Source organism: Gopherus flavomarginatus, chromosome 14, assembly GCF_025201925.1.
Source record: "Gopherus flavomarginatus isolate rGopFla2 chromosome 14, rGopFla2.mat.asm, whole genome shotgun sequence".
In the NCBI taxonomy this organism is placed as follows: domain Eukaryota; kingdom Metazoa; phylum Chordata; order Testudines; family Testudinidae; genus Gopherus; species Gopherus flavomarginatus.
The window spans coordinates 33,190,445-33,216,296 of NC_066630.1; the positions used below are offsets into that span (position 1 = coordinate 33,190,445).

Below are 25,852 nucleotides of genomic sequence, written 5' to 3' on the forward strand. Positions count from 1 at the left end.
AGTAGTATCTGCTGACTCCAGCTGCTATAACAGCTGGTTGTGAAAGAGGGCACCTGGACAGACAGTACACAAGCATGATAAGGCTTCAGAGCTTGAACTCTGCACCTTTTGTAGGAAGCCCCATGCAATTGCTGAAGAATTGGTGTGATGTGATCTCCATAGCTTTCTGCATCAGCTGAAAGTGACCCTGAAATATAGCCCCAGCAAGAGAGTGTTGCAGTTCTCCAGTCTAGAAGTCTCAAAAGCGTGGACTGTTTATTCATATAAATTCCATACCACTTCTTTTAATCAGATAAACTGAGTTCTGCTGTGTATATCAGACACAGAAAATAAACTGAAATAACATATTAAGGTTGCAAAGTGAAGCACTCAGAAGTAAGGAAATGCTGGAATTAAAGTTGTCTGCGTAACTTTAATTCACCCTCTCTTGTGCATATAAGTTGTGATAGTCTTTAATTAGTCACATGCTATTTTCCCCATAGTATTCCTACCTCATTAAATGCACATAATGGATGGTACTCACTTGGCAGCTATTCAGTATTTTGTTTTCTCGTTGTCCACTGTGCCCATATCTTATTTATTGCACGTTACTGCAATCCTTCTCTGAAGACAGAATTAATAATCTCTTCATGAGTTTTTCTGTGGTACCTGATCACTGTAATGTTTGTGAAGCACTCAAACACTAATGAATTTATTTTCACAGGAGATCTGTGAAATGAGAGTGTATTATATCCCCATTTTACAGATGTGGGGACTGAGATTAAGGTCAGACGCATCCATTAAGTTTGGGTACCCAATTGGAGATGCCTAGGACTGAGTTTTACAGGGCCCATAACATTACGTAGGACTCTGTGTTCACAGATCCAATTGACTTCAGTTGTAATTGTAAGTAATCATCACTTTTGCAGATCACATACCAAAGTTTCAAGTCAAGTATCCAGAAAATAAGCAACACATAGTTAGTGACCACCTCTGAAAGGTTTTATTTTAAGTGAGTTGCCTCGCATCATATTTCTGTGGCAGAGAGAATCCAGTTCACCAGGGCAGCATTCAGCTGCCTTAACCATGAGACAGTCCTTTCTCTTCCTGCAAGCCCCTGTTCAGTGACTATACAGCTTGTACAACAAATGAAGCAGGGGTCCTACAAACAAGTCTTCTTCATTACATACCCCTGATTCATCCCCAGAGCAAGTCTATCCTGTACACTGAATGAGGCAGGAGTGCGTTGGAAAAAATGGTATGTAATTATGTAATTAAAGTTTGTATCATAATGCATATGCTTAAAGGAGTCAGAGTAAGGTTTCCCAGGCAACCTTAGTTCTGGCAATTCCTAAATCTTATATTATGAACCCTTACATGGGTCATCAGTAGAGTTAAAACCTTTAGATCTACCATACACACCTCTGCCACTTGAGCTAATGGAGTAACTGATAGTTGATTGTAATCCTATATATGTACTAGCTGTAGAGAGGAACAAGACACTTTGTCAGAGGGTTTCACAAGTATTTGGTGACAGCAGAAGAATGGTTAGACTCAGGCAGAAATCTTTTTGGTCCCGTTGCAGGCTCTGGAAGGGAGTGTGCTGCAGTGGGCACAGACCCTTCTGCTCATGGGAAAACTCAGCAAAGAAAGGCCAGGGCAGGGATCACACTAAATTGAGAATATCTGCATTTTAATTTAATTTTAAATAAAGCTTTTAAAACATTTTGAAAATCTTGTTTACTTTACATATAACAGTAGTTTGGTTGTATAATATATAGACTTACAGAGAGACCACCTAAAAGACATTAAAATGTATTACTGGCATGCGAAGCCTTAAATTAGAGTGTATAAATGAAGACTCGGCACACCACTTCTGAAAGGTTGCAGACCCCTGTTCTGAAGCCTGCCTCCACCTTATCCCCTGTTGTCTTACCCAGCCAATCTCAGTTCCTCCCTCCCCTAGCTCCTTGTCCAGTCTATTTCTCCCATCCTCCTCCTGGTGTCTAGTTGACCCCTCTCTGCCACCATGCCTCATCAACAATGACTGTGTGCTCCCAGACAAGAGATGCACACTGCGTCATGGAAGGGACTCCTCTCTGGAAGCGTGTGAGATGCTTTCATACACTAGTGTGAGCACGACAGCTGCCTGTGAGCCTGGTGTCCTTGCCAGTGAGCAGGGCTGGACGTGGTACAGCAATGCTGGAATAGCTGATCGGGCTGGGTGCGGTTCCTGGTAGAGCCCTGCAGCTCCGTGGACATCCAGTTTATATCCATGGATATCTTCATCCCCAGATACAATTTTATATCTGCATAGGACTCTAGTTATAAGTACACAGTAGTACTTATAAGGCTGGAAGTGAAGGCTCACCTATATTTCTGTTAGATGGTTGGGGTGTAAAACGGTCTTCTTTGCGCCTTAGCAGTCAGATGCAGGGATTCTGAAGAAACTCATCTGAGAAAGTGAGGTTTATCCCTTTAACTAGATTTATTTTCTATCAAAATGGCAACTTTTTTTTAGTAATAAATTGTAGATTTTAAAAAAAAAGCAGCCAGGAATTTTGATGACAATGGGGGAAGGAAATCTTGATTCTACATGTCCACTGGCAGAGAGAATGTTTCTCTCATTTGTTTCACTTTGTCTTTCAGAGCATACAACAGAAGGAATGACTGTGAACACTCCAGCGCTCTGTTTCAGAAGCAAGAATATTCTTGCTCCCATGGTGCGGGTTGGAACATTACCAATGCGTCTTTTGGCTTTGGATTTTGGTGCTGATATTGTGTACTGTGAGGTATGAAGGCTAAAGAGATGGGGGAGGCTCTGTTTTCTTATGATACGTCAGTTTTATGAACAACATTGGTTTCTCAGTACTCACTAGTCATATCCTCATAGATGTTAAAGGGATTAGCATTGTTACTGTATGGTCTTCAAACTTTCATGTGTAGCCTTTTATTTTATTTAAAGTGAATTTTGTAATGTGGTATTACACCACTGTGGGTTTGTCTTTAGTGGCTACAGTTTCAGGCTCAACGGACTGAAAGTCACTTATGCTATTTGCTTCAAGATTTAGCTTCTCTAGGAACACAGAAAGACCAAGGATAGTGACCACTCATACATTTACAAGTTCAAGTCTGTTTTACAAGTTTTACTAAACTTCCAATTGAAGTTATGATTATGCATATATATAAAAATTCTATAAAGACCTGTGCACAGGTTACGAATAGAGTTATATTCCCATCCTTAACAATATTCTTAAGGTTTGATGGCTGCCTTGCCAAGTGATCACTAGTAAAGAGATGGTTCCTGATGGAGTTTTCCATAGGAAGCTAAATTTTTCTAATCTAGACAACCTCTTTCTATAATATGATTCTGACTATATCTCATTAGCATTTACACAAATAGTGCACCTTGTGGTAAGGGCACGTGTAAGAAAAATGTGACTACCAGGTATCTTGTCAGCAAAAAATTACTTTTACTGTTAATTTTTTGCAAGATCACCCATCGGTGCCTCTTTTCCTATAATTTTGTGTCATAGAGTCATTTTTTGGTCACTTACTTATGTCAAGCATTTCGTAAGCTAGTGGCCTAGTAACTAAGTTGACATTTTACAGGCCTCAGCCTATAGGCCTTGCATTTCAGCCCTACTTACTTAGATATCTAATACATACTTATAACTTCTAATTACTGATCAATCTTATACGTCTATAATCCTACAATTTAAATTTATGTAGTATACAACGATTATCTATGATATAGCATATGAGTTAATTATAACATCATACAACACTCAATAAATTAATGATAAAATGGACAAATTGACTACACATGCATTCCTTTAATTTAGAAATTAACGTTAAGAGGGAATAACTGGCCCAGGATATTGGTAGATATAGATCCTCTGATTATTATGAATCTAGCACAGGTTTGTCATGAAAGTTTATTTGATCACTGTTTGAGAGCCTCAATGAAAGGAACACGGTGGTTTCATTTTAGTTGCAGATAGACAATTTTCCATGAACAAAAGCCATCGTCAGAACTAGCTCTAATTTTCACACTTGTTAGCATTCTTGGCGTAGAGGCAAAGGATTGAAGTGGGTGAGCCTTATGGGGTTTGTCTGTAGTACTTCTGGGAGTGAGCCTTCCAGGCTGAGTAGACAGACTTGCGCTATCTTGGCTTGAGTGGCAGTTTCCAACCCCGTCTGCGGACACTCTCAGAAATTACCAGATAAGCTGGTGTACACGCAGTTTGAATCATAGAATATCAGGGTTGGAAGAGACCTCAGGAGGTCATCTAGTCCAACCCCCTGCTCAAAGCAAGACCAATCCCCAGACAAATTTTGCCCCAGATCTCTAAATGGCCCCTTCAAGGAGTGAATTCACAGCTCCAGGTTTAGCAGGCCTATAGTCAAACCACTGAGCTAGCCCTCCCTTGACTGGTACAACTCAGGATTTGGTCCTTAATAACATTACAACACTGAAACATATTTATAGTAAAAAAATCATAAGTTTATTATCAAAGGTTAAATTTTAAAAGAGCGACTAAGGCTGATAAGTGGAAAACAGAAATGGCTACATATATAAAACAAAACATACAACGAAATCTTAGGTCTATACTTATTAGTAGTTCCATTTCCTATTTAATAAAGTAGATTTTCTCCCAAGGATTCAGTCTTTGACGGAGCTTCTTGTTTTCAGTTAAAACAAGGATCTGAACTTTCATGAACACCCCCACCCTTCAAGGAATTTCCTCTGTGAATGGATAACAAAAAAGTGTTACTTATAGTTCAGTAAACCTTTTGTAATGCTGTCTGGTTTTAATCTGCTCTTCCCCCATGATTTCACATCCCCTTGTTGATTGCATGTGCACATGGGGCTTCCATTGTATTGAATAATAATGATTAGTTTACATCTGAAACAGAGGTGACTAAACATGTTTTGTCTGGCAAAGAACTTGTTTATGAACTCTGCCATATTACAGATTTTAAAACATATTTTCAGTGTGTAAGTGTAACTCCTTATATAATACGTTTATTCATTTCACAGTGATATTACTGAAGAGCGTGCCACCAGCTTTCATTTGATACCTTACAAGAAACTATTTATTACTCCTGAGGGAATTCCATGCCAACAAATTAAAAATTATGCACGCAATATTTTAAAACTTTGCAAAATGCTGCAAATTTTATTTGTCAATAAATAAATTTGGGTCCAGCATGGCAGTCGGGAGCACAGGTCACTGGCTGCATTGAGGTGGGAGATCACCCTGAAGCCCCACTTCCACTGCTGCAGAGACTCAGCAGTGAGGCTTCACCTGACACTGACACAGTGCAAGGGCTGGGCCTGCCCCAGAAACACCCCGGAGCCCTGTCCCTCTTCGCCAGGTGCACCAGGTGTGGGTGAGCAGGCTCAGCCCAGCAGGATCCAAGTGTGGAGGGACATAGTGTGGGGGGATCCAGGTGTGGGGTGAGAGGTTTCTGTGTGGGGCAATCTGTAAGCAGGCGGCTCAGTGGTAGATCTGGATATAGAGAGGCTTGTTGGGGTCTTCCAGGTGCAAGGGCAGTGGGATTCTGCACAGGATCCAGGTGAAGGTGCCGGGGTTCAGGAGGGCGGGGTTGGGTGTGAGAAGATGGAGCTCAGCAGGGGGTGTTGGTGTGGGGGGGCAGGGGGTGCCAGGTGTGGGGTTTGATGGGTTGGGGGTCCAGGTGCAGCTGGTTAGGGATCAGTGTGGTGGGGGTCTGGGTGTGCGGGGCTCGTTGGAGGGGTCCAGGTGTACGGCGGTAGGGCTTGTCACGGTGAGGGTTCGATGGGCCTGCTTAATGGGGAAGCCCCAGCTGCTGCTGTCGAGGGGATGCCATGTGCCGGGCTCCCACTTCCCCCTATGATTCCCCTATCCCCTTTTCTTCTCCATCCCCCTCCCCTCATTCCCACATTCCCCCTTCTCTGCCCTATTCCACGCCCCCCTTCCTTCCTTTCCCACTGCCTCTGTCCCCCCTTCCCTCATTTCCCCCACCCCTTCCTTACCAACCCCACTGTGGGCACTCACTGTTACACAGAGTAGAAAACAGGAAGGCTCCCAGCATGCAGAAGGGGAGCGTGAGTGGCACTAGGAGAGTCGGTGGGAGCTAAGAGACAGCCTCCTTCAGCTGGGCAGCTCTGCGCTTGTAGAATGAGAGGGAAGCAGTGGCATGTTACCCCGTGTGCCCCCCTATGCCTTGCCTCTGTTTGGAGGGGCAGCCCCCCCCCCCCCCAAAAAAAAACTGCACCCAGTTGCAAAGTCCCGCAGAATCTCCCCACAAGTAATTGATGGATAAATACTGTGAAAGCAGTATTTCAAGTGTAGTGAGCTTGTCTGACCTGGCAGAAGTTGTTGTTGCAGCACAGTGAGTCCTTTGCCAGTTGGCATGAAGAAGTTCTGAGGGTCACACATCCCCTCTTACAGTGAAGCAGCGGGGTCAGCCACTGGCTGTTCCTAGGCTTTGGGGCGTAACCCTCTTGCCTGGACCAGTTGTCTGCCACAATATTTTTTCTTCCCTTAATATGCACAGTTTTCATGTCATATTCTTGGAGGGTTATGCTCCAGTGTAGCTGTTTTGGAATAGTCTCTTGAGGGTTGCGTCACATCTTATAATACCCCACGATACCCTTCAGAGGCCTTGTCTACACAGGGACACTTGGGGAAGTTAATCCAAATTAATTAAAGGTGTGAATTTAAATTGGATTAGTTAAACCACATTAAACTCGTGTGCAGATGCTCTTATGCAGAATTGAAGTGGACTTAATTTGATTTAGTGTAGTTCACTTTAGAAGTGAATGTAGTTCACTCTTCTGAATGTCCCTGTGTAGAGAAGACCAGAGAAGACATCATGCCCAGCTCATAGATGGGGAACTGAGACACAGATGACTTGCCCAAGGCCATGCTGAAAGTCTGGCAGTTAGGAATTGAATGCAGGTTTGTGTCTCAGTCGAGGGGAATATGCTGAATCAGTTCATACTCTAGATGCTCTGCCCAAACATACCCTTTTGCTGGCTGCCCATGCTAATTTTCTGGATTGTACCTGCTGGCTTTGGGTTCCTTGGCAAAATAGTGTTGTGGATTGCCTGTGCTACCAAAATGCCCTTTTAGGCTGGGCTTCCTGCCGTCTGGGGTCCTGAAGCTTGGATTTCCAGCACAGAAGCCTGCAGAAAAGAACCTATACATTTTAATTCCCAGGCTGAGACACTTTTTATAGTTACAGCCTGTAGCTTTACCATACAAATTAGAAGTCCTGAAAAATTGATTCTGTAATAGAAATACTGGCGGATCCTTTATGTTGATTGTGGAATGGCCATTGTGATAGCTTTCAAAATTATCACAGAATATGAAAGTGTCCTTCTAGAAAAGAAAGGACCGATCACAAAAGAGTGGGAACTTTAATCTATAGATAACATAGGCTCTCAGTTCATTATAATCTTCATACAATTTTGTCTTCCATGTTCCTTAACTGTTTGACTTTCTTTTGTCTTCTAAAATAGGTTGCTTTTCTGTATGATATAGAGCTTGACCTTGACTAGATAGTTTGAGCAAAGACAAAAAATATTTTTTTGTTTTTGCCTCATTTAATGGCTGTTGTATAGTGAAGAAATGGAGAAAAGTTGTCGGTAGAATCTGATTCTTTCAGCATTTGAGAATATCTCCAGGAAACTGCATAGTTTCTCCGATCTAGAGAGGTGGGTCCTGGACTTCTCATCCCTGAGATGAGTGCTCCTGGACTTTGCTGATGAGAGGTTGCCTCTTTTTGTTTCAGCCTCAATAGGATTAGTCTCCTGGCTATAGGTGTCTGGTCACTTTTTACCCCAAGCTCTAGAATTACCATGGGGTAGTTGTTTAGATGGGTCACTGATCTAGTCTACTGTTATAACATTTCTGTACATATAATTATGAAATCTAATTGTGGTCATGACCTACTGTATTTTATACTGTTTCTTTAATTTTCATTCATGTCCTTTTGTGCTGTTTCTCTAGAGCTGAAATATAGTATCTCTCATAAGAGGCAAATTAACTAATCTTACTCTGATAAACTTGCTAGTTTATTTTATTTTTATTTAGTTTTTTAATTCAGTTACATATATTTCTGATCCTTATTCTTAGGAGCTGATTGACATAAAGATGGTGCAGTGCAAAAGAGTTGTAAATGGCAAGTACAATATATTTTGATAAAAGCATTCAAGTACCCTTTTTTCGTTTCAGTAAATGATGAGAAATGCTCTGTTACTTTGTTGATTTGGTAGCCAGAGACACGTAAGCAGTAGCTACAAGAGGTGTTAATATTCCCATTCCATTTAATAAACTGTTAGAGGGACACATTTGGGTTAAAAGAAATGGAAACTATAATTTCCTTACTGTTATTCATAATTACGTAAAGTATTACAACTAAAAGAACAAGATCTAATTTGTTTTTGGCAACTTGCACATAATTGATGAAATCTTAGAAAATGACTTGTCATGCTTAATGAATGATATAAGTTTATATGTTCTCCAACAGTTGAGTCAGTTTGTTCAGCTTACAGCGGATATTTTGTTTTGGTCAGATTTTAGTTTTCTTTCATAACAATAGTAAAGTTTCCATAACTGAAACTTTAGCTGATAATTTGGTTGGTGTCTCATTATATAGAATAGAGTCCAGCTCGCTTTGCAATGGATATATGAAGCTAACAGAACTGAAAGCATATTTAGTAATGTTTACAGATAGAATTTGAAGACTAGGACTGGTCGATTTTTTTTTTTTGAATGAAAAATGTTTTGATAAAACAAATCTCCTTTTTGTAATGGGAAATTAGCACAAAAAATGTGGGATTTTTTCCAAGTTTTCTGGTTTTCAACCGAACTGGAAAAATTAATTAGTCTTTTTAATTTTATAATTTCCCCCCATTTGCTCTTTTCTCCTCTTTCCCCTTTTAGTGGCAAAATGGAAGAAAGGACAATAAAAAAGAGAAAAGGAGTGGGGGAAAGGAAGAAAATTACAGTGGGGTTGTGAAATGAGGGTTAAAGGAAAAATGAAATTAAGGGAACAATGTTTGAAACTGAGAATTTTCAAAGAAAACTTTCAAACAAAGTTTCTAATAAAGAAAATATTGTTCCATATAAAAACCTGCAAAATTAAAATGACTTACAAACTCTTGTAGAAAATATTGACGTCAATTTTAATTGTGCTCCTACTTTTGACCAGCTCAACTGAGGAAACATTGAGAGCGTCTGTGTTGAATTATAGATTCAAATTAACTTATTTACAGTTATGTGCACTTTTACCATTTAAACTGAAGTGGTTTTAAGTGCACTCAGTGCACATATTTCCATTAAATGTATGCTGTGTTTAATCTCTATATATTCAAACTTATTGGTGCTGAATAAACGTCCTCCTTAATAACTTTTTATTGGGAGAACTCTAGTAAGCTATATCACCTATACAGTTAGTCTTCTGATTAAGAATATAATTATTACAGCTGAAATACAATGGGCTTTGGGTTGTTTTTTGGTGAGAAAACCTGGAGGCAATTATTAGAACATACGTTGGCACACAGAAACATTCATGTTCACAAATACCTATACCAAGCAGTTTCCTCTTTAATGTGATAGCTCAGATGGACACTCAAGGACAGTAGTCTTCAACATATTGCTATTTTCAGTGTAGGTCAGTTTTTTGAGCTCTTGCCTTGGCTATTTGGCTTGCCCCTCTCCCCATTCGTAAGCTGAAAACCTACAATTCCTATACTGTTTTAAGGTACATAACAGTGAATATCACAGTAATGGTGCTGTACAACCCAAAAAAGCACATGCTGAAATTTTTGACTATCATGTAAACATGTAGCAAACTGGGTCTAGATTTGTTTTGTTTTATTAATGTTTATGTGTTAGTAACGGTTAGTTGAAAAGAAAGATGAACCTGACTTGTTTGAAGATGAAAATGGGGTGACAAAGGTGTACGTCAATTTTTAGGTTTCAGAATCTTCAACTAAAATAGTAGCTTCTGCTTTGGTACAGTGTCTAATGCAATGGGGTCCTGACCTGGTTGCCCTTTAGGTGCTACTGCAACATAAATTTCAAATAATGAGTAGTAACTGCATGAAAAGGGTGAGGAACTGGACCAGAAACAAGGCAGAGCATAGATATTAACGGACCAGATGGAACACATTCTATATAGATTTATAGTCCCGTTGGCTATAATGAATTTTTCTGTGTAAATCATTACAAGATGACTCAGTTTATGTTAACAATTTGAATGAGAAGGGCTTAACTGACCCTTCTGAAAGAAAATAAAATTTGAGTCTACAAGTATATGCTTATAAGAAATGAGATTCGTCCCGGTGTGAAGGATCCCCACAAAGATCTATACACCTCTCTACCCTTCGAAGTGGATCTTAAGAGATAAAGAGGGACTGGCACCTTCATCCTAACGGTGTCAGGTGACATTGGCAATTATGATTTCTAAGGAATTTGTATATGGTGTGGTGTATTAGTATACTTTATCTAATATTATTCATATTTTTGTGAAGAGACCACATTTGTTTTCCTCAGTTGCTGATGCCAGATGTCAATCTATTTCATCTGTATTTATAATGATGTTTCATTAGGATGTTCTAGGTGGCATCTGTCAGCTTAATCACATGAAAACTGTTTCTGCATAATAAAATTCTTTAATGTTCCAACTGAACCTTGGAGTCAGTTTGCTAATTTTTATATTAGCAAGTTATTGGCTAAAAAAATTGTATTTTTTTTCCCTCATCAAGCTTAGAGATTCATGGAATTCAAGCCAAAAAAGGCAATTGTGATCCTGTAGTTTAATCTCCTATATAACACAGGCTGTAGAACTTCCCCAAAATAATTCCTAGAGCAGATCTTTTAGAAAAATATCCAATCTTGATTTTAAAATTATCAGTGAAGGAGAATCCACCACAACCCCTGGTTAAATTGTTCCAATAATTAATTGCTCCCAATGTTAAAAATAAAAATAAAAAATTCTGCCTTTTTTTCCATTTTGAATTTGTCAGGCTTCAACTTCCAACCATTGGATTGTGTTATGCCTTTCTCTGCTAGATTGAAGAGCCCATTATTAAATGTTTGTTCCTCTTGTATAAACTTCAATCAAGTGACCCCTTAATCTTCTCTTTGTTAAACTCTAGGTTGAGCTCCTTTAGTCTATCACTGTAAAGCATGTTTTGTAATCCTTTAATCATTTTCATGGCTCCTCTCTAAACCCTCTCCAATTTATCCACATCCTTGTTGAATTGTGAACACCAGAACTGGACACAGTATTCCAGCCGCGGTCGCACCAGTGCCGAATACAGAGGTAAAATAACCTCTACTCCTACTTGAGATTCCACTGTTTATGCAGTCACAGCTTTCACGTTGAACACTTGGAGTTGTGGTTTTCAACCTTTTATCCTTCTGTTAACCCTCACTGAATCACTTTTTCTCTTCTGTGATCCCATATGTACTACTTGAAACCAATCCTCAGTTGCACCTCAGAATCCTTTGTGCCATTTTCCATGAGAACCAATAGCTTTTTTTATGGGTGCACTTGGCATCTAAGGGCTGCTTTCAAGTGGTTAAGGAAAACTGGATGAGGAGAGCTATTTGCTTGTGGCCATGTTTTTAGAACCTCTCACCTACATTAATGAACATAAGCCAAAGTGAGCTTTGGCGTAAGTGGGTGCTATTCCCATTAAACCAAAATGGAACTGCTCCTACTTAAAGTATGGCTTAATTGGCCTCATGATGGGAGTAGGGAAGGGGACATTGGAGGTATTTGATCCAGCCCACTTTAATATAGGAATATCAGCAGTTCTGTAAAGGTAAAATTAGTTACTGTATTTTAATATATAATAATCTATAAAAATATTCAGTCTGAACGAGTAGAAAAATAAAACATTAAATCAATGTTACTTACAGCTTCTCAGTGGCTTTTCTGTTTTTATCTTGATCATGGAGTTAAATTCAATTGTTTTATACTCAAATGAATTTACTGTATTAAATTCAAGGCTTCATAACACATGCAATTCTTATTAAGACCTTTTATCAAGAAGATTTTGGAATCTGTTAATTTCTGTAGGCTAATACAAGTCACTGTTTTGCTGTACGTACCTCTCTTCACAAATGTTTTAGAACACTGCAGTAACCCTTTTTGATTTAGCACATGGATTTTGCAGTAATCTCAACTGCAGTCCTTCCCAGAGAACCTGGCTGTGTTTTGGGGAGAGGAAAAATGCTATGTATGCTTTCAGTAAATTACACAAATTTGAGATGCCATCAGGTTAGCTTGGGCTCAGAATGTTTTCTAAAAACAAGGTTTAAAAAAATTGAATTTTTTTCAGTTGGATTGAAGTCGTTTTAATTCTAGTATAGGGTGACGGTAGGAGATGTCTGGAGTCCAGCATTCTCCTGGGGTATCCATAAGCAACACTGCAGCATTATGCCTGGTGATTGAGAACTGGAGAGTGAAAGTGACTAGTTCACATGCATTATGCAAGGTGAGAGAAATTCATGAATATTAAAAGTGCACATTTTAAAATACTTCTCGCTCTTATTAGAAATGGAAAGAAATTAAACCTATTAACCCAAATGTTAAAGCTCCAAGTGGCTTTGACATAGCTTACAAAGGCAAATAATAAAACTAGTAACTGTTGTTTACTCCAGGAACTACACATCTTTACACAGGCTTTAATCCTTAAGCCTCTCCCTCCCCAAAAGCCTTGGCATGGCCTGAAAATCAAAAGATCTATTTTTTGTTTTGTTTTTGCCAGAACATGGGCTAGATTTTAAAGCCAAGGCTGCCTCATAATGAAGGCTGTACCATCAGCTTCTCCTCTCAATCAAGAGAGAGATCCAGTTCAGGCTTTTGCGCTAATTGTGGGTGTATCACTATGGCATCAGAGAGAGATGGACAGTCCCTCAGTAGTCAGATTGTAAGACATTTAGGGCTTTTAAAAACAAAAAAAATACCTTAAGCTGGACTGGGAAACTATTGGGGAGCCAGTGCAGAAGATAAGAGTCCATGTCAGTGGGTAAGCACAGCCAACCAAATAGGCTGCCTCTGGTTCTGCATCACCTTCAGCCCCCTGGTTGGCTTAAGGTGCATTACAGTAGCTTACAGTTATGTTAGTAGCATTGACCAAGGAATTAAAAAAAAAATACATATTTCAACATAACATTGTCTTTAGAAAAGCTAGCCCCAGCGCATCACTAAGAGACAGAGCAGAAGAACTGCTCTAGCCATTCGGGGAAATAGCTTTTATAGTTGTTTCTATATATGCTTTCATAAACAAGTTTTGTTAAAATTAAAGTAACTTCAAGTTGATAGTTTAGACTCATGAACTAGGACATTCAACAGTAAGTTTTGCATTTCACCCCTATTCTAAAACCACTGTTTTTTCACAAATATTTGTGTGAGGGAAGAAGCATTGGTTGTAACGCTTAATTGTCCGTTCTGTTAGTTTGTATTACAACTTAATGAACTTTTCAGTCTAGTTGATTTTGCATATATGACTGAACTCTGCAGTGTTTCTTGATAAACTTTGATTCTGACATTGAGGTCTACAGCTTTATTTGGTAGAATTTCATTTATATGCACATTGTATATTTTTAATTGCTTCACCTGGCGTATTTTGTGATTATATTTAGCTATATTATTTTCTCCCAATTTTGTGTATCTCTCCTATTTCATGTAGAGGTGCTTGAAACAGTGGACTTTGTAGCTCCTGACGAAAGAGTTGTTTTCAGAACGTGTGAGAGAGAGAGAGATTGTGTTGTCTTTCAAATGGTAAGAAACCAAGAACAGTTATATTTCTGATCACAATGTAGAATAATTTTACTAGAACTGTACTGTTTAGATATGTCTAAGTGTAGCTCTGTGCCAGATGTTAAGTAGCTTCCAGATTTCTTAACTAGGGCTAATCTTTCTGGACTCTAATTTCACACTGATTGCATTGGAGGATTTCTAAACTAATGTATACAAGCTACATTACATACAAGCATACACAGAATATTCACGCACGAAAGCTCATGCTCCAAAACGTCTATTAGTCTATAAGGTGCCACAGGATTCTTTGCTGCTTTTACAGATCCAGACTAATACTTGATACACAGAACAGATGACCAATGTGTATATTATGGGCCATATATGTAGCTTATTTCTACACCAGGTTATTTTAGCTATATGTTCGAACATACTAGTACCAAAACTAAATTACGGTGAAATGTGATCCTACCATCGTTTGTAATTTCATTAAATAGAACTTATAGCTAGACATTATTTGTGTTTAGTAGTTTTAGTAACATTTAGCACTTATTTTTATCAACATTTTTTGTTTTCCTTGTTCATTCATTCAGTTAACTGGTTCATTTGCATGTGTCAATCCTGTAAATAAGAGTGATGTTTAACATTTCACAATGCCATACACTTCACACAAGAAAGAAAGACATTGTTCCTGCCCCAAATAATATAAGTTTTAGACAACGCAAGCAAGGGTTGGTGGGCAAGGATTACAGAGCTACATTCACCGAGTTCTCAGTTTAGGCATGTCTCTGTCATGGTGGTTCAGCTAAGATTTCCATATTTATAAGAAAAAGGGACAATATTTATTGTGAATATAATGTTTTTATTAGATTAAAACAAATTCAGTCTTGACTTTTAAAATGCAGGACATTTGTGTTATATGATGGGCCCTGATCCTGCAAAGATTTAAGTACATTCTTAACTTCACAAACTTTGCTGACTTCAGATATGTCTTTAACTGACTAATTTTGCTATCTAGTAGTGGATCTCTGTTATATTATACATATACCTACTCTAAAAGGTGTATAAACAGTGTATGTCTACACAAAAACATTTATTATAAAACAGAATCAAGTGAACAAATGTTGATTACATCCTTTTTGCCCCACAGGGATCAGCAGATGCTGAGAGAGCCTTGGCTGTAGCCAAGCTTGTGTAAGTTCTCATAGACTCTTACCTGAAAATAATTTCTTTCCCTGTAGCTTGCTGAGGTGTAATTTAATTTATAAAGACTAGTTTTCAGTTTTAGCCAAATGCAGCTGTCATTTGAAACCAGGCATTGAAAACTTCTGAGGCAGTTCGATGTATTTTTCCCTAGTCTTTTTTATTTGTACTATTATTACTATCATTAGTTATATTTATCAGTTATTTATATGTCTTTTCAAGGGGAAACTAATATTTTTAAAGGTCAAAAGTAAGGTATGAGAGTCTTAGCAGACCTCCTAGGATAAACAAAAGTTCCACATCCCACTAAGAGTTAAAGGAGCTGCTCAGCAAGTTGCAGCAGGGTTCACCATCTAGAATGATCAGTGAGAGAACAGCATGAACTGGCTGTACTCCTGCTCCCATAAGCGGTAATGATTTTTTTTTCAAGGCAGTAGCTGCTCAAGCAATTACTTTTCATGCGAGTGACTGCTGTGCAACTTTGTAATAGGCATGCCAGGTCTCTGTCCTCGACGTGTTTTCTTCTGGGTGCTGCAGACCTGCTGATAAAGCCCTATTGATCAATTTCTTGTATTCTTTGTGATTTTAAAGCTCTCAACCAGATGTGTTAAGTAGAAGAAAAACAATGGAAGTTTTGCTTCAGTGGGGTGAGGAATATAACTTTTAAACTCACATAAGATCTGAGAAATCATGATAAATTTTTCTTATTTATTTTTTGAAAAATGATATAAAACAATATGTTACAGGGTTTGAGTCTGTGGGGAGAACATCCTAACTATGTTTATTCCCTAAGACTCACTAAGAGTCTTTGAATTCTTCAATAAAGGCAAATGAAATTCTCATATATGTATTGAAATGGCTTTGGAGACCACTGTACAAGTATACACAAAATTTAAACTAGTGAGGAGACAGATAAAAGAAAAGATTCAATGGTTTGGAAAAAATATCCAAACTTCAAATTCTCATCTAAACCTCTTGAGGATGGAAAACTCATGCGAGCAGGCTTTCTGGCAAGATGCTTTTTTCCTTTCTCTAGTCTGAAATATTTATGGGGATTTTTTGTTCTTGTCTTTTCAGAGAGAATGATGTAGCTGGGATTGATGTCAACATGGGCTGTCCAAAAGAATATTCAACTAAGGCAGGTTGATTTTAATCTCTTTAAATATTCTCTTTTCCTGTTTAAGAGGCACAGGATGCAACACATGTTCTGCTTTTCTGGTTCTGGCAAGTTATTTGATTTTCTCTGTTCTGAATGTTGTGAATGTTCAATTATTTGTAGTTTCAATGAGTCATTCTATTCTTGGCTGCAGCTGTGATCTTTTGTCCTTATATTTGAACAGTTAACTGTATTTGTCCAAACCGTTAGAAGCATCAGACCAGCCATTTTATTGTTGCTCCCTTTTCTCTGATTTGTTAGTCAAAATTTGAGGCCTTGCAGGCTATTTAAATTAGCAGGAGAAATTAATGAAACTCAGGTATTTCCTAGGTGCAGTCCTGCTTATTTACAAAAAATATACACACAGGGTATTGCTACATTTGGAATTTCAAAGCGCTGCCCTGGCAGCGCTGCGGGAGCGCTGCCACGGCAGCGCTTTGAAGTGTGAGTGTAGTCAGAGCGGCAGCGCTGGGAGAGAGCTCTCCCAGCGCTGCATGTAAACCACATCCCTTACGGGTGTAGCGTGCAGCTCTGGGAGCCGCGCTCCCAGCGCTGCTGCCCTGATTACACTGACGATTTACAGCGCTGTATCTTGCAGCGCTCAGGGGGGTGTTTTTTCACACCCCAGTTGCAGCGCTGTAAAGTGTGAGTGTAGCCAAGGCCACAGTCATCTTTCCCTGCACATAGTAGGAACAAAGAGGAAGCAGTTTCCTTGAACAGAATTTCAAGTCTCTTTCCAGCCAGTATTTTGCTCAAAAAGAATCTCTGTCGGCTTCCTCCTAGGGCCGTGTTCAAAGTGCTTCTCTTGCTGTCTTCTGGCTTATCTGCTTTTGTGCCCCCTGCCCTTTTCCACTGCAGTCCAATCAATCTCCCTGTTTCTATTATCAATAAACAAAAGGAAATTTCATTGCTTGCTCACTTAGGCTGAATGAAAGGCTGCCAGAATACTCTCCAGCATGATGTCATGATTGGATGGTTCTCTTCAGCTTAAACAATATTTCATCTTTAGGGATGCAGCGGCTTCAGAAAGCTGCACATGCTGGCTGTTCATCAGACTAATCTATTCACAGGAATAACTAGGTTGTGGCATGAACAGAAAAGCAGGGAAGCTTTGCTCTAAATAGATGTAATGTTTTTGGGAATAGAGGACAGAGGTGCTTAAGGTGACCCCTGACTTCAGTGCATCGCAATTTTCTATTGGAAGGTTACAAAACGCCAAAATCTCAGCCTTCTGGTTATCGCTATTGGCTAAAGAAATTTAGTTTGGTGTTTCAACTTGCTTTAAATGAAATATATTGGGTCTTTTGGATCATTTCTGTTGTAGCAGGCTGATGCAAATAAGTCTGACTTGCAGCATCCTTTAACTGTAGATATGAGAATTAGCATTAACTTTGACTGGTATTTTAATTGCTGTTACCCCTGTCAGTTGTAAAAGAAAAAACTACTATTTAGTCCACTCTAACATGAAAAAGGGAACACCTCAAAATGCTTACATATAAAAGAATTATTTTATTAAATAAAGAGATAGCAAATAGAATTAATGCTGTCGTTCTCAGAGCCAAAAAAATATTTTATTGAGGAGGAAAATTTCATTTTTATATTTACAGCTCATTAATATTAAACAAATATCAAATATTCCTTATTACCAAATGATGCTGATTAGTTAAATCACACAAATTATCTTTAACAATAAAATTATTACTAAATAAGAAATTAACTGGAAATCAATGATATTTTAAAGACAGTAAAACCACGACATTTGAATAGACTGATCAATTTCATTAAAATACAATTCTTGATCAGTTCCTATTGTCCATATGACATTTTCATATGCTAATCTGTTTATGATTATTTATAACAGGGTAATAGTTCTTCTCTGGAATTATATCAAAGACAGGAGTAACAGAAGAGTTGAATATAGATTATATATTTTGGATATGGAAATCAGATTTTGATACCTTTTGAGCAGTTTGTACAGTAGTTGAATTTGTGAACAGTATTCATTCTGCTATAAAATTGCAAATGCTGATAATCATAATAATTTTAGGATATACATGTTAGCATATTTCAGAACAAAATTGGTACATCTCTTTACAAGAGAAGTATAGATAAAATATTTTTTGTACACGATAGTGGATTTCATGTTGAAACTATAGTGAGAAATTTACCACAATCTTCAGTTGTTGAATTAAATGAATATGTTGTAATCAGAGAGAATGTTTAAGATTGATTGATTGATTACAGACACAGCTGGTAACAATGCCTATAGTCAAGGTTTTCTAATGCTTTTTAATTGTAAGACTGTTTTCAGTTGGAAATTTCAGGTTGACATGTTCTGTGCTGGTCATCTGCCTCAACCTGAGTATTTTTGGAAAGTTCCATCAAAAAAGATTCAACTATTTCCAAGAACAAAGTTAGGAAGTGTTCTGCTAATGTTGAAGAAAGCAACCTACCAAAAAACCAAAACAAAACAAAAATCCAACCCAATTTGTTGAGGAGCAATAGTTCCATGCTTTGGAACAGGGACTTAAAATTTGGCAGGGGTCACCTTGGGATCTCCATGATCATTCACCCAAAATTGGCAAAGTTATAAACCTCTGAAAATCACCATTTGCACATGTTTGATAGGGGTTTGTTAATAGCTGGCAACAAAATTTTCTGAACACGGTGTCTGCAGTGGCTGAGCAGTGCTTTCCCTGAGTTGCTCTTTCTGGCTGGTGTGAACCCCGAGCCCCAGATCTGAAGACACAGATGCTCACTACTGGGCTTTGAGTGCTTTCCTGCTATTGCCCAGGCAGGATGAAGAAGGATAAGGAATCAGCCTTTCTTGAATGCAGGTGAAACTGGAGCAGAAAAGGAAATGGAGATGAACAGGGCTGGAGAGACTATAATTTCTGAATTACTCTCTTTCAGAATTGAGCCCAGGATTCCTGAGTGCCAGTATTACTCTCTTGTTTAGCAGATAGCTGTGAAGCACGCTGGCAAAGTTCATGGCTCATCCCCTTCTAGTGGGTAGCCACATATAACAGTCTGCTATTAAGATACCAATTGCTCCAACAGCTCAGGTGATAGAACTTTGTACTGTGAATCTAAAAGTCCCAACTCTGCTGATGATCTATGTGAGATGATTGATATGGTTCCACATGATGGAATTTGCTTTTTCCAATTTTTCTTTTTTAAAAACTGAATTTTTAAAATGTGTCATTTCCTGTGCTACGAGAACATTTAGCCCACTTAACAGTTAGGAAATTGCAAAATTCAGATTGCTTGTGCTACCTTAATTTATCTCCCTTGTTTGTGTGTTTTGAGTCTTTTAATTACATAATCTGTGTTGGTGTATTGCATGGTAATTGTAAGATCCTTCTTTAAATATACAGGTGTAATTTAAAGAGTATCAGCAAGATATCTTAATTTTGCTGGGGACGTATTTAGGTTTTGCATTATTTTCAGGAAATGGATGTGTGTTTTTGGGTGATTGTATGTTGGAAGGGGAAGGTTGTTGTGGAGTTGTGGGGTCTGAACTCTTGTAGGTATAAAAAAATTTCAATGTTTCAACTTAAGGTGAGGTTTTAAATCAATTTAGTGAAATCAGTGCAAAAGACTCTATGAACATAGACAAATCGTGTGTGCTTTGGATATTTTGACCCCGATCCAGCAAAATGCATAAGCATATTCTTAAATTAAGTATTTTGCAAGTCTGCTCTCATATTTTACTTAAAGGATATGGTCTTGAAGGGAGGCTAGTATGGATATTTAATGTTGCTTAATTGTGATTTCCTTGATTTTTAGTGGTGGCATGCCCAAGAAATTAAATTGTGACCTGCGATATTGGCAACTACATTTTAAATAGAATTTTAGTTAAATCAGCCTTACAAAACATAGTTTCCCACTTTATTGAGGCAAATAAATTCCTTGATGGATGAGTATAATATCTTCTTCCTTGGCACAGTAAAGGTAAGTGGCTCAGATTTAGATAGAGGCAGGTAAACTTTCGTAACAGTTTTGTAAGCCTGAGTTTGTGTAACTGGTTAGTTTTAATAAATATATTGGGATTGAACAAATCAAAACACTACCCCTACACATGCAACATTAAAATAATCTAAATCGTCTTAGGTTAATTTGCATTAAATTAAATTTTTAACTTTTTGGCATTTCTAAACCAGCTGAAGTATAAATAGAGCTTTTAACAGGCCATGTTGCTCCATTTTAATGTCAGGTGCACAGGCAGAAGAAAATGCAGAAATGGTGCAGCAGTTGTCATAGCAAAGAGCTGAAGCTCATACAAAATGACTTACCACTTCATTCTGAGAGAGAGAGCCTGGTTGCAGTATTAAACACTATATCCTGCTGTCTTTAATGCTATTGGCATAGTTAATAAATCTCCTGTGAGATGTAGCTTTCAGGCTTCATCTTGCAGAGACTGAAAAGACAAAGCATCTTCACAGGTAATAATTAAACATTGTCATTCTGTATAATTTATATTAGAATGTGGAGTATTTTATCATATGATTATTATCATGTTGAGTTAAGTGAATATTAAATCTGGACCTAACCTGCTGATCAGTGTTCATTTAGATAGAGCCATTTAAAAAAAACCCTTAACTGTTTCTATCTAAAAGCTTAAAAACATCAAGCCTTTAACAGCTGCCTCTTGCTCTCTGACTTGCAGACCAAGGCAGCTCATATAGTAATTATGTTTACTGTGAAGCATTTTTTAAGCGTTAGGTAAAGGTACAGTTTCTGTGGTATTTTATTACAGCTAGCCTGTGAATCGTCTTAGAAAGCTGTTTGAAATCAGACCTTCTCGTATTCCAGCTGGTTTGAAAACATTGCCAATAAAGTGGGGAGTAATAAAAACGCCAAGGCTCACATTGCCAGACATGTCCCTGTAATGTGTATTACCTTGATATTGCACAGACTGTATTTTGCAGTGCAGGTAGGGCTCTTTTTTCTATTTTTCAAGCAACAGGAGTAGGATATTTATGTCTGAAAAGACTCTTGTTTTCCAATAATGGAACATTTATTTTTGTCAGACTGTTTGAAAGGGAAAGGTGTTTATTTTAGGCCACATGACCTTAATGAGGTGGAAGAAAGATAGAGTTGTGCAATAGGTCTGTTTTATAGTAGATGAACCAAAGAAACCTAGTGACCTTCTGCAGGGTATATTAATGAGGAGTAGTGCTTTTTCCCATCCTGAAAATTGTGTTCCCTGTGGACACTGATTACTTAAGGAACATAAGAATGTAGAAGTTGCTTTGAGATAAGGCATCGTAACTTAAATACTCCAGTTAGTCCCTTATCTAGGCTCTGACAGTGGTCAACATCATATGACTCAGAAGACCGTGCAAGAAAACATATAATGGAAACTATAGAGTAACCAGTTCCTAGGGAAAGTTTCTTCTTAACCCCTTTCAGTAACTTGTTGGCTTATCCATTGAAGCTTGAGAATTTATATCCCTTCTAGAAGTGTGTTTTATCTACTGTAACTGTGGATAGTCTCATCTATATAAACATCTAATCCTTTTGTTTGAATTCTGCTAAACTCTTGGCTTCAACAATACCATGTGACAATGATGTCCACTAGTAAATTTTGTATTCTCCAAACAAATACTTGTTCTTATTATTTTTAAACTTGTTGCATTTTAATTTCATTCACTGTTCCCTTGCTCTTGTATTATGAGAGGGTAGATCAGAACCTCTCTACACTATACTTTATTTTGTGTGCCTTCCTTTTGTTCATTTTCTCCCTAAACTAAACAGTCCTAATCTTTTCTGTGTCTCTGTTTTCATCACAAATCTCTGGCCCTTGCCCAATTCTCCCACTCCCACCTCTGTCCATTCCTGCTGTGTTTTTGAAATAAGGTGGTATTTTCTCGGCACAGTATTTTGGGCCACAGTGTATCATTGAGTTACAAAACGGCATTATAATATTTTCAGTGTTGTTTTCTTTTACTTAATATTTTCTTCTGTATCTTAACTAGTCTTTCCCTGTAAAACTTGCGTAACTTTCTAATCATGATGAAAGGACAAAAATATTAAAAAATTTTGCAGGAGGGAAATACTGAAAAAAAAATTATTTTTGCATGTTCTCTGACATCTTGTCAAAGTGGACAGACAAGTCAGCAGGAAAACAACAGGAAACCTGCCTGGTGTCTGGAGGAAGTTTTGCTGCAGTCATTGTGTTCCTGGTTTTGATTTCAATGAATCAGCTTTTTCTGACAGAAAAGTATTCCATCCAAAAATTTCTGAACCGATGTAATGTTAACATAGCTGACTACGTGGCTGTCTGTATATAGACAGTGTGATCGAGGAAGAACATCCAAATTAGAGGAGGGGAAAGTTATATTTTAAAAATATTAGTAGTTGTTTTGTGCTGCCACTTCCTTTTGTGTAAATACTTAGTATGGGAGTCTGTATTGAGACCACTGGCATTTAAGGCTCATCGATCAGTTGAATGGTGCTAGGGAGAACACATGAATGAAATTTATCACCTAATGGGAAGAAACAAAGCAATCCCAGTTGTTAGGTACAGATTTTGGAATTTGTGGCTGTTCATGAGAGAAACGGAAAACAAAACAACTTCAGTATTCAGTTCCCTAAGCTGTTGCTGCTTCATTTGCTGACATCATTCTAGCAAGAATGTTTTCTTATTTCCCCAAATACGTGCAGCTATGCTCTTTCACCTAATATATTTCAAATTTGGATTCTTTATTAAATGAAAATCCTTCTGTAACCAAGCCAGTAACTGATGTGTAAATAACTTTGTTCCATACCTTTTAATGAGTGTATAGTAATTCACACTTACATGAAAGCATTTTTTTTGTATGGGAGGATTTAGTTTTGTTGTACTTTGCCATTGGGTAAGATACTACTTATGAAATGAAGGAAGTGTTGATTTTTTGAATGTTTCCAGTCTGTAATTCTGTTGGCACGTGTTTCCCCAGGGAGGTATGGGAGCAGCGCTGCTGTCTGATCCTGACAAAATTGAGTGTGTAAGTATCCGATTTGTTGGTTTTATTGTGCCTAGGAAAATATGGTGCTTATGTACAATAATTGAGGAGTAATTTTTGAGCTGCTGGATTTATTGGAGTGAGAGAGAATTGTGTGAAAAGCAGATTTGAGAGAGCAAGGGATGAAATAATGTCTAAAGTTTTGCAGGTTCAAATGAAATTCACATAGATTATTCTGCTGGTTTAATTTGCTTTATAGCCACAGGAACACCAATATTGTTGCTGACTTCATTTTCAATTTTTAAACTTGCACTCTTTAGTGCTGTGGTTGGATTTTCTATTTTTCTGGTCATTGACAACCTTTTATTGTTAGTTTAATTCAAGCACAAAGCGCAGCAAACACTTTACAACAGCATGACACAGTCCCTGCCCTGAGTAGCTTTACAATGTTTAGTTTTCAATGGCCTACACGTTGGTAGAGCTCTGCAAGAACTCTTATATAGCCTTAAGATTTGGCTCAATAAGAAGTAGTGGGCAAAACTGAGTATATTCAAGTGAAAATTCCTTAAATGTCAGTCAGATTGCTTCCATATGATAGCCATCAACCTTAGTTGATGTGTTTAGACCATAGTTCCACATGCAAACAAAAAGTTACAAATTACCTTTTGAGCAGTGACATTGAATGGCTCTTGAGCTCTTGTTCAGCTCTCCATGTGACTTTTGTCAGGTAAGAGTCTGGGCAGTGGACTCCTCTTTTCCTCTGCCTCAGGCAGAACGTGTGGAATGTAGATCACAGGAGTACACACTGAGCATATGGTTTGGTGGTCTGAAGAACAGGTGCTGCTGGGAACCCTTCTGAAAGTCAGAGTATTGTTCCCTTCTATCCAGGAGTTAGGAGTGGGGTGACAGAAAGGAAACAGGAGGTGGAATAGGAGGATAATCTCCCAAGCAAGTGTGTGGCTTCCATACAAGGTGAGAGTTAAGGGCATTAAATACACTAGGACTATCCCTTTCTCTTCCAGCGGTCAGAGGAAGCAGAGCAAGGGGACTGATTTGAAAGCACCTTAAGAAGGAGATCAGTGTCCTTATCTCCATTTTGCAAACTGGGACACTGAGGCACAGAGCGGTGAAGTGACCTGCCTAAGGTTATGGCAGGGCAATGGCAGAGCTGGGAATAGTACAGAGATCTGAGTTCCAGTCCAGTGCTCTACCCACTGGGGGAATGTGGAAAAGACCGGAGAGGTTGCAGTAGGTAAGGCATGAGATGACATTTTACAGTCATGGACTTTAAGGCCAGAAGGGACCATCATGATCATCTAATCTGACCTCCTGCACATTGCAGGCACAGAACTCATCCCCATGCACTCCTGTAAGAGACCCATGACCTCTGGCTGAGTTACTGAAGTCCTCAAATCTTGATTTAAAGACATCAAGTTACAGAGAATCCACCAAAGGTTTTAACAGTAATAATAGAGAGTATGTGGAGATAAAAATGGCAGGATTTAATGATTAGTATTTTTGTGTGTAAGGGAGATGAGACCTCAGTCCAAAGTGTTTAATCTCACACAACCAAAAATGTGTTGCAGTCCTTATATATCTAATGATTTTGTCTCTGTCTGAGTCAGAGCACTATTCTTGACAGGGAAGAATCAAGTTTGTGCAAGCAAGTTTCATAGGCTGATAAAAATGTTGTCTATTTACTGAAGGGCAGATGGGTTGATTGCTTCTAAAGTGTGTTGCAAGAAGTTCTACTTTTGTTGCTATTGGGTGTCTGCAATTTAGACACACAGGTTACCTTTTCATGTGTAATGTAAAAACCTTTTTCTCATATGAGGTGACTGAGGGGATGACTTAGTAGCAGCTGGCCATTGCCATTTAAAATTATAACCTTTGCACCTGTTATCCTCAATATATGCGATCAATACTTCTTACCAGATATTTGAATGAAAGCTGTTCTTCAATATTTGACCTTGATCCAAAGGCTGGCCTAGATAGCTCTCACCCTGTTGTTACGGAGGTTTGATTTGACCTAAGGACAATGAAATTCAAAAAAAAAAAAAAAGCACGCTTGAACAAACTCAGGGAGCTGGCAGGTAAAGTCCCATGAGAAGAAAATTAAAGGGAAAAAGGAGTTCAGGAGATCTGGCAGTTTCTCAAGGAGACAATATTAGAGGCACAGCTGCAAACTATCCCCATGCAATAGATAGGGAGAACAGTAGAGGCCAATATGGCTTTAATGGCCTGAAAATTAAAAAGGAATCCTGCAAAAAGTACAAAAGAATAGCACAAGCATGTAGGGGAAAAAATCAAAGGCTAAGGCACAAAGTGTGTTACACCTCGCAAGGGACATAAAAGGCAATAAGATGAGACTTCAAAAAATATGTTAGGAGTAAAAGAGAGATGGAAAAAAGTGTTTTCTGCTTACTGGGAAAGAGAGCTAATAACTGATGATATCATGAAGGCTGAAGTTTTTTATGCCTCTTTTGCTTCAGTCTTCACTAGAAAGATTAATCGTGACCAGAGTTTAATATTAAAAAGGGGGAAGGAACTCAAGGCAAAATAAGGAAAGAACAGAATAAAGAATACTTAGGTAAGTTGGATGTATTCAAGTTGGCAGGGCCTGATGAAATTCATCCTAGTGTACTTAAGGAACTAGCTAAAGCAATCTCGGAACTGTTAGCTATTACTTTTGAGACCTCATGGAGGATGAGTGAAGTTCCAAAAGACTGAAGAAGGGCAAACAAGAGTACCCTGAAAAGAGGGGCAAAGAGGACCCAAGGAATTATTGACCAGT

At 38.3% G+C, this 25,852-nt stretch overlaps 1 protein-coding gene across 3 annotated transcripts in view; it reads left to right on the top strand.

Annotated features, from left to right (window-relative positions):
• Positions 1 to 25,852, top strand: part of DUS2 (dihydrouridine synthase 2) — a 47,143-nt gene that overhangs the window by 3,022 nt on the left and 18,269 nt on the right. Inside the window, exons 2-7 of one of the 3 annotated variants that reach the window (XM_050922707.1) lie at positions 2,629 to 2,771; positions 8,109 to 8,154; positions 13,682 to 13,773; positions 14,900 to 14,943; positions 16,030 to 16,094; positions 23,057 to 23,100. In XM_050922707.1, coding sequence (XP_050778664.1) covers positions 2,629 to 2,771; positions 8,109 to 8,154; positions 13,682 to 13,773; positions 14,900 to 14,943; positions 16,030 to 16,094; positions 23,057 to 23,100 — 434 coding nt within the window. Of the gene's footprint in view, positions 1 to 2,628; positions 2,772 to 8,108; positions 8,155 to 10,545; positions 11,305 to 12,354; positions 12,485 to 13,681; positions 13,774 to 14,899; positions 14,944 to 16,029; positions 16,095 to 23,056; positions 23,101 to 25,852 lie in introns of those variants that run through there. The other 2 variants (XM_050922708.1, XM_050922709.1) reach the window with 2 other exon arrangements.